Here is a 12246-nt window from a genome sequence, read left to right on the forward strand (position 1 = left end):
AGATGTTGTAATGGGCAGCCAGTGTCCATCTGTGCTTGCTAGCACAGACCCTTTGATATTTTGGTGGTCCCAGGTCAAATTATGCTAAAGGCCAAAGCAGGACAAATTTATAACCCCTCTGCAAAGATTTTTAAAAATATATGAAAATCAAAGTAGCATTAAAAAGTCACTGGGCATGATACCAACTCGACTTCAATAAAGACAGCCAATAAAAAGAGCTAATTAAAAGAACTCTGATGACATTCATCTGAAATTTTAGATTGTTTTATGTTTTAACAAATTAACAATGGTGATAAGAGGACATTAGCAGCTTTTCTTGGGTCTCTTTGTTAACAATAACTTGAGCCTGCAGCCACAACAGGGGCTGTGGCCAAGTTTTAGCTGGCAGGCCAGCAAGGCAGTATTTTACACAATGGATGACATTTCTGAAAGCAGAGACAGAGACAAACCCAGAGTCACACATGTATTCCAACAAACAAGTTTCTGCCATTTTTAATTGTATTTAGAGCAACAAAAGATTCCAAGATTACAAAAAGAGAATAGAACACTAGCGCCTGGGGCTGGTTCTGCTGCCCAGTGGAGGCCAAGTGTCGTTGTGAGAACTGAAGCCCCGTCGAAAGACGTTTCAAGCAAAATGAATGTTTCTTAAAAAAAACAAAAACTTTATATGATGTTTTCTTTTAAATTTTTCCCTCAGCATAAAGTAAATTCTTACATCTGGTTACATAGTCTGCTCTCTTCTGCTGCTAAATTAATCTCGAGAACAGCCCAAGAAAGTCATGTCTGAGGCACTCCCTAATCAATACTCTAGTCTAGGGAAAAGCAGAAAGGTGTCAATGAGTGGTGGGAGAAAGTATTTTTGTAGCTTGGGTCATCCCAATGGTGGGTACTCTCAGCACCTGAGTGGCTTATGGGATTGAACAACCCCACAGGCACATCACTGTAGGACAACACCAAGGGGCTAAAGCTGGGAGAGACTGTGGGCTTGGTTTATCTACTGTGCAAGGAACAGAGTTCCAAAATGTGAAGCATTAGCCCAGGAGGGCACCAGCATAGAAGCAGTATCGTTCCAGAATTCCTTTTCCTTTGGGATTGGTTGTGAGTTCCAGTATTGGTGGCCAATGGAATCTGTAGCTATGTGACAGCCTTTTAAAGTAATGCATGTGCAAACTGTTTTAAACCACAAGGGCTACTCAGACCATAGCTTCTCGTTTAATTCCATAAAAAGCTAAGAGAAAAGTGGGATAAAGAAAGGAACCAACACTCTTGCTCAACTGAATTGAGGTTGGAAACCAATCAATGTGTATCATTTATTTTATGGCCAAATCTAATGGGGAAAAATCAAAGATGAGTCAAAGGCTACTTTTCCCTTTAAAACACTGCTGCTGCTGCTGCTAAGTTGCTTCAGTCATGTCCAACTCTGTGCGATCCCATAGATGGCAGCCCACCAGGCTCCTCTGTTCCTGGGATTCTCCAGGCAAAAATACTGGAGTGGGTTGCCATTTCCTTCTCCATTTAAAACGCTACCTGTTAAATTAAAATATTTACCACTTATTTTTGGAATGGGAACATTCTGAATGGTTTGTTACCTCAGCTGAAGTCTTTTTAGAGGAGTGACTAATTGTGGATTTTTCTGCCTTCACCTAGAAAAGGTTAAGGATTGGGAGGCTCTGGGCAACAGACCCCAGTGTCAATCTCTTAACTGAAGAAAAACATCCCTACCTGTGGGCAGAGATGGACCTGTATCTACAGATACACTACTTCTAGTACACTGATAATTTTTTTAACAAATAGAAACACATTTTCATTGTCAAAATCTTTACAGAACATATCCAAAATCAGAATTAGAGCACATAGACACCCAGTAGCAAGAGCACCTCAATCGCAGGTGAGTGAATTGTTTGAAATGGAGCACTTGCTCCAGGTTCCCAAGTGCAGGAAACTGCCCTTTTCTCACTGGGATGATGAAGAACAAAGAACACCATTTCTTCTTCCAGCTGCACAGGTCCCATTAGGGGGCCACTGGCTAATCGTTTGGGTGGGCCTTTGGCCCCAAGTATGGGCCTTCCATATGGTAAATCCCAGTCTGTTTCAATGGAACTTCACCACCCTTTACACATTCATCTGTCTTGGGCTAGTAAAGTGCAACACATCATGTACCCTACCCTTTTCCCTTCTCTGCTCCTTTGCAAGGCTGTGAGTCAGGCCTCAATAGGAACAGAGCTCCCTTGGTTATCTGATCAACTCAGGTGTCTTTTCCATTCTGAGAGAGCTTCTAAAATGTAGCTGTGGCCTCTCTTACAAGTACATGGTATCAGATATGACCTGGAACCAAATATAAAGGTGCAGAGAGAGGTAAAGCTATTAGAACACATTATATATACATATATATATATATATATATATATATATATATATATATATATAAAAAATTCAATTTTGAAATATGGATACAAATACTCATTTACAATATATTTCAACCTTCTGCCTTAAACTGCAGAGAAAGTTTTTGTGCCATTCAAAGTGGGCAGAAATGAGGATTTCTGCCTGCTGTCCCTCTAGTGCAAAATCTAATCCTTTAAACGTTCCCTTCTCAGCAAGGGCTTCACATCTTCAGATAAGCTAACATCAGAACTAGCAAACACAGTGGCCAAGACAGCTCCATTTCCAACCATTCAATGATGGAGCTTTAAGAATTTGCTCAGCAACTACTACATAAAAGGAAAGCTAGTTCTGTTTATAAAAATCACTTACTGAAAGACCCAGAATCCCATTATTTTTCAAAATTATCTCTTACTGTTCTAAACATGTATATTGTGGACAGGAAAACCCCACAAAACTCTTATAAGTCAGTCACCAGCAAAGTCCTTTAGTCTGTTTTTGGATAGGTTACCAAAGAGGCACTAATGTTTGCTCCCTCCCTGCCCTTAAAAATTTTGGTAAATTAGCAGATACAATGTAATCTTTGGTTACATAATGTGATGCACTGTCTTTTTTTTTTTTTTTGGTCTCTTTATTTTTTTTAAACTGCTTTCACAGATTTTCAAAGAGATTAGTGGTGAGAACAGACCTGCCTATAAAAGGCAGCAAGGGTAGAAACTTCCTTTTATAAGATATTGCATATGATAAATGGCTTATTTTGACTTTAAGCTTGGGATTGGATCTTGTGTTTTAGCATTCCTGATTCTCATGACCCCCTACATATAGTTGAGCATGAAGGTCACCCCCTTGGGCCCAGTGTCCTCTCACCTGGGCAACTGGCATAAAATAATTAATATTCAACCTCTTGTCTTCCCAGGGCCATGTAGGAACCATGCAGGGATAGTTACTAAGCTGTCTGAAGAGAGTCTCATGAAGTGCAACCCTAGCACAAGACTGAGAGGGAGCAGAGGGAGTGGCTTGTACTTTTGAGTCATGCCCAGTATCAAGAAAGAAAATAGGACAAGGCCATGTCTGTGCTGTGCCTAATGAAACAAACACTCAGAAGCTACTTGATGCTTACCATAAGATCATTTGTGTAGTATCAATATCATGTGGATGGTGGACCTATTTTCTCTTGAAGTACAAATAGAATATTTCTTGCTATATATGCATATATGTATATAGAAGTAGAGTATGAACAGAGAGGGATTCTAGCATCAGCGCATTATTTCTCAACCTGGAAAATCACTTCAGCAACTACCCAAAGGACAGAGTGAAACTCCTTCCCCCAACCTTTTTTACTGCCAGTTAACATATATAAAAATATATGTATTACTGATTCTTTTTTTCAAAGATATATGACAGAATCCTTCAAAAAACTCCTTTCTTGTTAAAAAAATAATGAACTCTCCAAGAACAAAGATACTGTCTGTGGCATAGAAAAGCTATGGAAACAAAGTACCCAACCCCCATTTCAACTCAGAGGCCAGGCCTGGGCAAGCTGCCCAATGAGCAAGAGCTGAAACTGCCACACGACTCTTTTCCTTGACCACAGAATTTATGAACCTGGCAGCTGTCTGCTGCCCAGCACAGATGAGACTTTCTCCCTGGTGCTCCTTCTTTTTCTCTTCCTCACTCTCCATCCCCATTGAGCACTGCAAACCTTTTTGGGGATAGTCTCCATGGCTTGTCTGGTGAGTGATCCTCATCTTTAAGCTCACCAGGTGAATGGGTGTGGGTGGCCAGTCCTTCAAAGGTGAGCACAGTGTACCAACCGTATTAACTCTGCTTGTAGAGCAGAGTGCATGCAAAATGAGACTTCTGTCAATTATGCTGGCTGGAACAACAATGGCCAAAAGAAAAAAAAAATCCCCCTTTCATCTGTGGGAGACAAAGCTAAGCTAAAATCTCTTTTGCTCACTGAAACCCCAGTGCAAAAACAGTACACCTAAATATTTGTTTAGGCCATTTTCTCCTAGTCTTGCCATTTGGGAGTTCAGAGTAATCTAGTTGTTTCTGTTTTTAATTACACTGCCATTTCTGATTTTTGGCTTTCACAAGTGAAAAACATATACTCATAAAGACAAGAGTCACGATTGGGAAATCTATAAAGATGAAAACCTTGATAGCCAGAGAAATGGAAAGGAGAGCATCTAGTATTTACAAGGAGAGGTATTAGAATGATATACTCAAATCCATGTACCACAAAAGATGAGGATCATTTCAAAACATATGTAAAGGAACTATTAAAAAGTAACCTAGTTTAAATGAATAGAGTGGTGGATTTTTTTCTCTTTAAAACAGCTAAAAGTGATCCTGTAAGCCTATATAAGCCAAATGGTGTCATAACAAAGAAAAACAGAATTGTTCTATCCTACCTTATAAAGAGAACCTGTCAGCTTTAGATTTGTCCAGCAGACTTGGATTGGTATAACACACATCTTAAGTTCCCCTCTCCCTTGTTATTTAAAGAAGCTGTTTTGCAGGTTCATTTGGCTATTAATATCAGCAGAAATCAGGGGAGGAAACCCATGTAGATCATATCATGTCACTCAGAAACTATCTTCTCAACAACAAGTAGAGTGAACTAGCTGAAATGGGCAGCTTGGTGACTGGCCTCTAATTTGTTGTTTAGCAGATGAATTTAAGAGCTATGTGAAGAGGCAGTGGCCAAGATGAGAAAGTAGGTAGGCATTCCCCAGTACTCGTGACTGGGGGACAAAGTCAACAGAACAAAGGAGTGCCAAAGGACTATATGAAACCAGTGTCCCAGGAGTACACCAAGTTCATAGGTGGCAGCCCATCAGAGTCACACCAACCAGACCTTTCCAAAGGAGGCCATGGTTTGGTAGTTTCAATATTTCAGCTTCCTGTGGCCGAGAGGCAGCAACAAAGGTGGCTGAGTGAGTATGGCCAACGTTAGAGCCCAGAATCAGCAGCAGAGAAGGATGGTGAATAAACTCACCAGATGGTGCCCATCTGGCTTTAGACTTTCCTTCTGAAAACTTTTAATTTATTAGTTAGTATTATCTTGATTTCTTCTCTCTTCTTCCCCTTACTTCTGGAGGTGGATATGTTGGATGGAAAGGAGAGCATTTACAGGATTTCCGGTTCTAGTGCCTTCATTTTTCTCACCTTGGTAACAGAGTTTTCTCTTCAACACAGATCTGGGTAGCCCCTTTAGCTGCTCTGAAGGAGGAAGTGGGAATTCTTCACTTGGTGGGAAGGTGTTATCTCTGGGGGACAAGGGCAAGACGCCCAGCTTGTCCAATCCCATTGATGCCTTCTTTCCAGTTTGTTTAAGGTCTCCAGAGTTCTGAGAGTTCAGTTGATGAGAGACATATGGTAAGAAGTCTTTGAGCCTACTGGCATCTAGAGATAGACATCAAGACTGCTGACTTGCTAGCCTTCTTGGGGATGGGAGTTCTTAGCAGAGAGTCTGAACGTGCCCAAGGAGTGGACAAGTTTCACCACTGTGGCTGTAATGACGTCTGGTGAAGCTCAGGCCCACAAAACACAGAAGGGAGGATGGACAATGCTTGCAGCTGCATGGAGTCAGGCAGAAAACATTCAGGTCTCTTAAAGGTAGAGGCAAAGAAGGATCAAATCTTCAGTGTCCTAAGCAGGAGAACAGTCAAGCCACCACTTCCTTTTCCTTTGACTCTAGCCCCAGGCTCCTCCCTGGGCCACAAATGGGAAAGCAGACCTGGATCAGAATGGGGCCTTACAAAAGGTCAGATCTCCCTCTCCCTCTTGCTGGTCTGATTCTTCAGTGGAAGTGGCCAAGTTTTGGCTAAAGAGAACATTCAGTTCAAAGCTCTTAGAAAAGATATTGAAAGTCAATTTGAGGGTGGAGGCAGAGGATGCGAAAGAAAAGGGACTGGTGTGGGGAGGCATTCTCAACAGACAGGTTTTCAAACATGAAGCACATTTTTCAGTACCATGAATTGTGCTGCAGTTGAACAGCCTAGCTCTCAGGGGCCAAGGCTGTGGGCAGGTACTGGTAATCCATCTGTCTTATCTTAAATCTACCCCCCATCTACCTCAGTTCTGGGGTCACCCTGCCCTCTAATGGCAATAGCCGTTGGCAGAAAATAAAGTCTCCCAGGGAGAGAGGGTTTGGGGAAAAAAAGCAGTGACACCCCATGGGCTTGCAATTTTCACCTTATTCTAGTTACTGTTGGCCTCTTTGGTAATCTGTTTGTTTTAATATTTTTAAGAGGGAAAAACCCTAATGTGTTTTTTGTTTGTTTGTTTGTCTTTTGTTTTCCCAGATACTCTTAGCTCTCTAAACTTCACGTGGCATTAGGTGAGTAAACGTTTGTGTAGCTGGCACACAGCACAGTGCTATAAACAAGCACAACTTGACACTGTGCCACATGAGGATCATCACAGATTTAAAGAAATACAACAGCATTCAAAACACAGATAAGAGCCACAGCAGGGAGTACAGTCTGAAAGTGCCATGGGAGAGTCAGATAGGGAGAGATAGAAAAGAAAGGAGGAAAAGAGAAAAAAAAAAAAAGCCCAGCAAATAGAATTCAAGAACATCTTCATGACAGACTGTACATAAATAGAGGAAATTCCCCAAGGCACTGCAGAGAAGTAGTGCAGAGTTAAAACAGGCAGAAGATATCTGAAAAAGGGAGTGAGGTGGGGTAAGAAAATGGAGGCTTCCAAAGCTTCACTGAGTGTGAAAATAGATAGGCTTGACTTTCCCGGAAAGGATCTTGGGCACTTGCACAGAGATGATCTCTGCCATCATTTCTGGAAAGTCCACGCTCACCATGTGAGACTTGATTAGCAGGTCAAAAGTGAACTGATGCAGCTCTCGTGCAATCTGCAGGGAGACAATAAAAGAGGGAGAAAACAGGGTTGACAAGGAGTTGGCTTCTTGTCAGGGTCTCCCCCACAGTCTTTGATTTCCTCCTCCTTCCTTTCATGTCCTTGGGCCTCTGTGAGTGTGTGTATGTGTTTGTGTGCATGAGTGCATACACACACATGTGCATTAAATTGTCTCCAGGGAGTCACTGAGAGCTCCCAAGAGATCTCTTACACCACTGCAAGCTCTCTGACTCAGGACTGGCTGTTCCTTTTCCCCAGCACACACACACACACATACACACACACACTCTCTCTCTCACACACACACACACAAATGTACATGCACATGACTCAAGGAAGAGGGGGAAAACATCCAGGTCTGTTTTGTCTGCCTAAAGAACTTATCTACTCTAAGCCCCTTCTCTGAGTCCCAGTTGCTCTGTTCTCAACTCCTCCACCTCTTTCACAACATCCAGCTGGGACACTGTGACCTGTGTTCCTTTCTTCTTCATTGGATTTTCTTCCTGGACCACACTCAAAGCCAGAGGGGAATGGAAGCACCTCCCAACAGGTGGTGCCAGACCCTAGAAGAGCATATTATCACTTGGCTCTATCAGGCTACTCTCCCTGACAAAGCACCCTCCATTGTTTGCTTACAGGCTGCACAGAGTCCAGGAGCTTGGTGAGCTGGTAGAAGCGCCTTGAGCAGGATGTGGGATTTTTTCTCTTGCATGCAATGATACGATCAAGTTCCTTGATGTAGTTCATTCGAAGTTCATCAAAGAATTTTTGATTTTTCAGCCCATCCACTGGAACTGATGTGGGATGAAGACAGAATGGGGAGGGGAAGCATGCCCACGAAGGAGCATTAGACAAAGCACCAAGTTTTCTGACCACAAACTTGACCCCCACCCCCACAAGGAGGGAGCCATCGACTTGGCTTCCTGTCACTTCAGGTCTATATGCCTGGGGCCTTCAGGAAGTCTGCCAGGAAGGTCTTAGGGAGAAGGCTAGCTGGACCCAGTCTGTAGGGCATCAAGTAAATAAAATTTACTGAGCCTTTCCTTTCTCTAGTCTTTGTTTCTATACATTTCTTGGTTTTACATTATCCACAGTCCAGCTCTGAATTAGACAATTAAAATATGTGGCCTTGATTATCAAATTTTATCTCCTTTCTCCCCCATAGGGGCTAAGACAGCACTCTGCTTAGAAGAGATATTAAAGAAATATTCCTTGGCTGCCAAATAAGCCTTGTCTGAGTTGCTTACACAGACCTTGTCTTTTTGGCAGAAGAAGAAATTCCTTCCAGGAGGCAATCCCTTCTACCCTACAAGAAATATAAGGTAGTCCTTGCCTGTTTCTATGGTAGAAGCTATGGGAAAATTCAGAGACCTGCTAAAACTAGCCAAAAAGGCCTTGTCCCAAAGAAAGATTGGGGGTAGGTGGGGATCTAATAGAGGTTTGATTGTAGCAAAGAAATTGGTCTCTAGCCATGAAATTCATCCTTGTTAGGGAAAAAGATGCTAAGGGAGAGTGGAGGAGGGAGGGTGAAAGAAGAAGGGAAATATTCAGGAGCTGGCTTCTTCCTGATAATCCTTTAATGAAAAAGCACCTCTCCTCTGATCCCCTATGCCCCCTAGGGGCACTCTCTACCCTTCCAGGCACTTACTAATGCTAAAGAGCAGCAGTGCCTTCATGCACAGGAATTCCTGGGGGGTGATTTGGAGCCATCCAAATTCTTGGGAGAGGTGCCTCATTCGGACACACTGGCTGTACATCCGGGACTTGTGCATGCGGTACCTAGGAATGAAAGACACAAAGAAAAGAGAGGAGTAAGGGAAGGATTAGAATAAACCCAGAGAGAATGTCTGTGGGTGCCCTCCCCTTTCCAGTTTCTCCAAGAAGAGCTTGATGTTTCTCTTGCTGGTGCTTCAGTGACAAAGAACAGGTTGTTCTTTTTTCCCCCAAAATCATGATATCTTGATAACTACTCATCTTCCCTGGCTAGGATATGGGTTAGCACATGGAGTTTCCAGGTCCCCATACACCTCCTGTTTCCTGAGACAGGGAAAGGAAAACCTAACCAAATGAATACAATGGCACATGGTCTCCCTGACTACAGTTCTAATATTGCAGCTACAGCCAGAGTCAGAGCCTGCCTCCCAAACATTCAAACGAAGAATTTCTAACAGACAGGCCTTAGAAATCAACTCCTGACATAAGGACACCAGGATTCCCAAGTAGCCACACATGCTATACTAGAAATGAAATTATTTCTTTAAAAACTCTCAGAAAAAGAGATTCCCATTGCCCCTTTAAATGAGTTTCAATGCTTATCAAATCAGCCACAAAGTATTTCTGAATATCCAATCTAAATATCCCCTGCTGAAGGGGAGCTTACTCTTTCATATACTAGCTGTTCCTTACCACAGTTTGGGAGTTATAAAAACGTACGAGCTGCCTTTATTATAGTGACTTGTGAACAGATCACCACATTATCACCCATAAATTATATAGGGAAGTAGCCATGGCTTGGACAGCTTCTTGGGGAGAGCAACATCTCTGTTCCATGACTGACTGTGACAAGCCTGTAAGAGAAGATACACTGATACACCATTCTTCTGCTAGTAGAACTTCCTGGTCTTCAGCACATCAGAAATTGTGTGTGTGTGTGTGTGTATGAGAGTGTGTGTGTGTGTGTGTGTGTGTGTGTGTGTGAGAGAGAGAGAGAGAGAGAGACAGAGAGAGAGAGGCGGGGAGGAGGAGAGAGAGAAATTGATTTTATATCTTATAAAGAAAGGAAAGGGAATTTGACACTCACTTAAGTAGTGAGGAAAAAGACCACTGAGATTGGTCCTGAAGCTTATGGTTTGACATTTTGGTCCCCAAACCACTAGCTTCATTGACAGGCTGAGCAGGCCTGATACTGGCTGGGTGGAAGCTCAGAATCCTATCTCAGATAGATCTTGGCTGGCCTAGAGAAAGAGGGAAAAGAAGGAGCAGATAGTGCAGAAGCATTTAATGAAGGCTGGAGCCCAACTAGAAAAAGGAAGTGTTTAGACACTGAAAGTGTTAGTTGGTCAGTGGTGTCTGTCAGTGGGACAACAGAGGAAGAGATGGTCCGATGGCATCACCAACTCAATGGACATGAGTTTGAGTATGCTCTGGGAGTTGGTGATGGACAGGGAAGCCTAGCATACTGCAGTCCATGGGGTCAGCAAATAGTTGGACACGACTGAGTGACTGAACTGAACTGAACTGAGGCAGGTACCAGGGATGTTAAACACATTCCAACATGTAAGAATGTATTACACAATGAAAAACCATTCCTCAGGAAAAGTCAATCCCCATTGAGAAGCATTGGTTTAGATGATTCTAGGGATTTTAAGAGCTCTAACATAGTCAGTTCCTATAAGAGGAAGGGGACCTGATATTTCAGGAGTCCTGGGGCTTCATGGAGGACCCTGACTCTGTGTGGAATCTTATAGTACCTTTTGATGAGGTACAGGGAAGTGGACTAGAAAGCTGAGGTAGGGTGCCACAGAGGTGGAAGAGGAAATGAAGATTTAGAAAATAGCCAATTATCACTTTACAAAGGTTCAAAGGTCTTTGGGCTCTGGATGGGGTAGGTGCCCAATAGTTGATTTAATCACTGGAGCACAGCAAGAGGAGAACAGGAAAAGGGCTTTTTAAGGCCTGACCCAGAAGATGGCATCATAGGTACCTCTTTGGATATCTGGAAACCATAAATCAGGTTGTGCCAAAAGCTCAATGGTTATTCTTAGCTTCTGGCTACCAGGGCTGGCTGAGTTGGAAGAGGGCAGCTGGGGACACTTATTTTCCCCCATATGGCATTGCTGTAATGGGAGGAACCACTGGCCTGTAGATTTTATTTTAAGGTTCTTCTGGGTTAGAGGGCTGGAAGAGAGGAAAGGTCAATTCCTTCCCTGATTAAAGGGGTTCTCTATGGTGAGAAACCAGAGATCAAATTGCCAACATTTGGTGGATCATAGAGAAAGCAAGGTAATTCTAGAAAAACATCTACTACTGTTTCATTGACTATGCTAAAGCCTTTGACTATGTGGATCACAACAAACTGCAGACAATTCTTAAAGAAATGGGAATATCAGACTATCTTACCTGTCTCTTGAGAAACCTGTATGCAAGTCAAGAAACAACAGTCAGAGCCAGACATGGAACTACAGACTGATTCAAAACTGGGAAAAGAATATAACAAGGCTGTATATAATCACCATGCTTATTTAACTTATATCCAGAGTACATCATTCAAAATGCCAATCTGAATGAATCACAAACTGGAATCAAGATTGCTGGGAGAAATATCAACAACCTAAGATATGCAGATGATGCCACTCTAATGGAAGGGAGTGAAGAGGAACTAAAGAGCCTCTTGATGAAGGTGAAATAGGAGAGTGAAAAAGCTGGCTTAGAACTCAACATTCAAAAAACTAAGATCATGGCATCTGGTCCCATCACTTCATGGCAAGTAGAAGGGGAAAAAAGTAGAAGCAGTGTGACAGACTTTATTTTCTTGGGCTCCAAAATCACTGCAGATGGTGACTGCAGCCATGAAATTAAAAGATGATGTTCCTTGGAAGGAAAGCTATGACAAACCTAGACAGTGTATTAAAAGTAGAGATATCACTTTGCCAACAAATGTCTGTTTAGTCAAAGCTATCATTTTTCCAGTAGTCATGTACGGATGTGAGAGTTGGACCGTAAAGAAGGCTGAGCACCGAAGAATTGATGCTTTTGAATTGTGGTGTGGGAGAAGACTCTTGAGAGTCCCTTGGGCTGCAAGGAGATAAAACCAATCAATCTTAAAGGAAATCAACCCTGAATATTCATTGGAAGGACTAAAGCTGAAACTAATACTTTGGCCACCTGATGTGAAGACCTGATTCATTGGAAAAGATCCAGATGCTGGGAAAGACTGAAGGCAAAGAAGAAGGGGGCGGCAGAAGATGAGATGGTTAGATA

General features: G+C 42.5%; 1 protein-coding gene across 2 annotated transcripts in view; it reads right to left on the minus strand.

Annotated features, from left to right (window-relative positions):
- Positions 1-466: 466 nt before the first annotated feature.
- Positions 467-12246, minus strand: part of AR (androgen receptor) — a 191121-nt gene continuing 179341 nt past the window's right edge. The window contains exons 6-8 of one of the 2 annotated variants that reach the window (XM_043895533.1): positions 8915-9045; positions 7903-8060; positions 467-7261 (exon numbers count right to left, since the gene is read on the minus strand). In XM_043895533.1, the coding sequence (XP_043751468.1) occupies positions 7106-7261; positions 7903-8060; positions 8915-9045 (445 nt within the window). In that variant the 3' untranslated portion in view covers positions 467-7105. The remainder of the gene's footprint in view (positions 7262-7902; positions 8061-8914; positions 9046-12246) is intronic. The other variant, XM_043895534.1, reaches the window with a different exon arrangement.

This window comes from Cervus elaphus, chromosome X (assembly GCF_910594005.1).
Source record: "Cervus elaphus chromosome X, mCerEla1.1, whole genome shotgun sequence".
Lineage (NCBI taxonomy): Eukaryota > Metazoa > Chordata > Mammalia > Artiodactyla > Cervidae > Cervus > Cervus elaphus.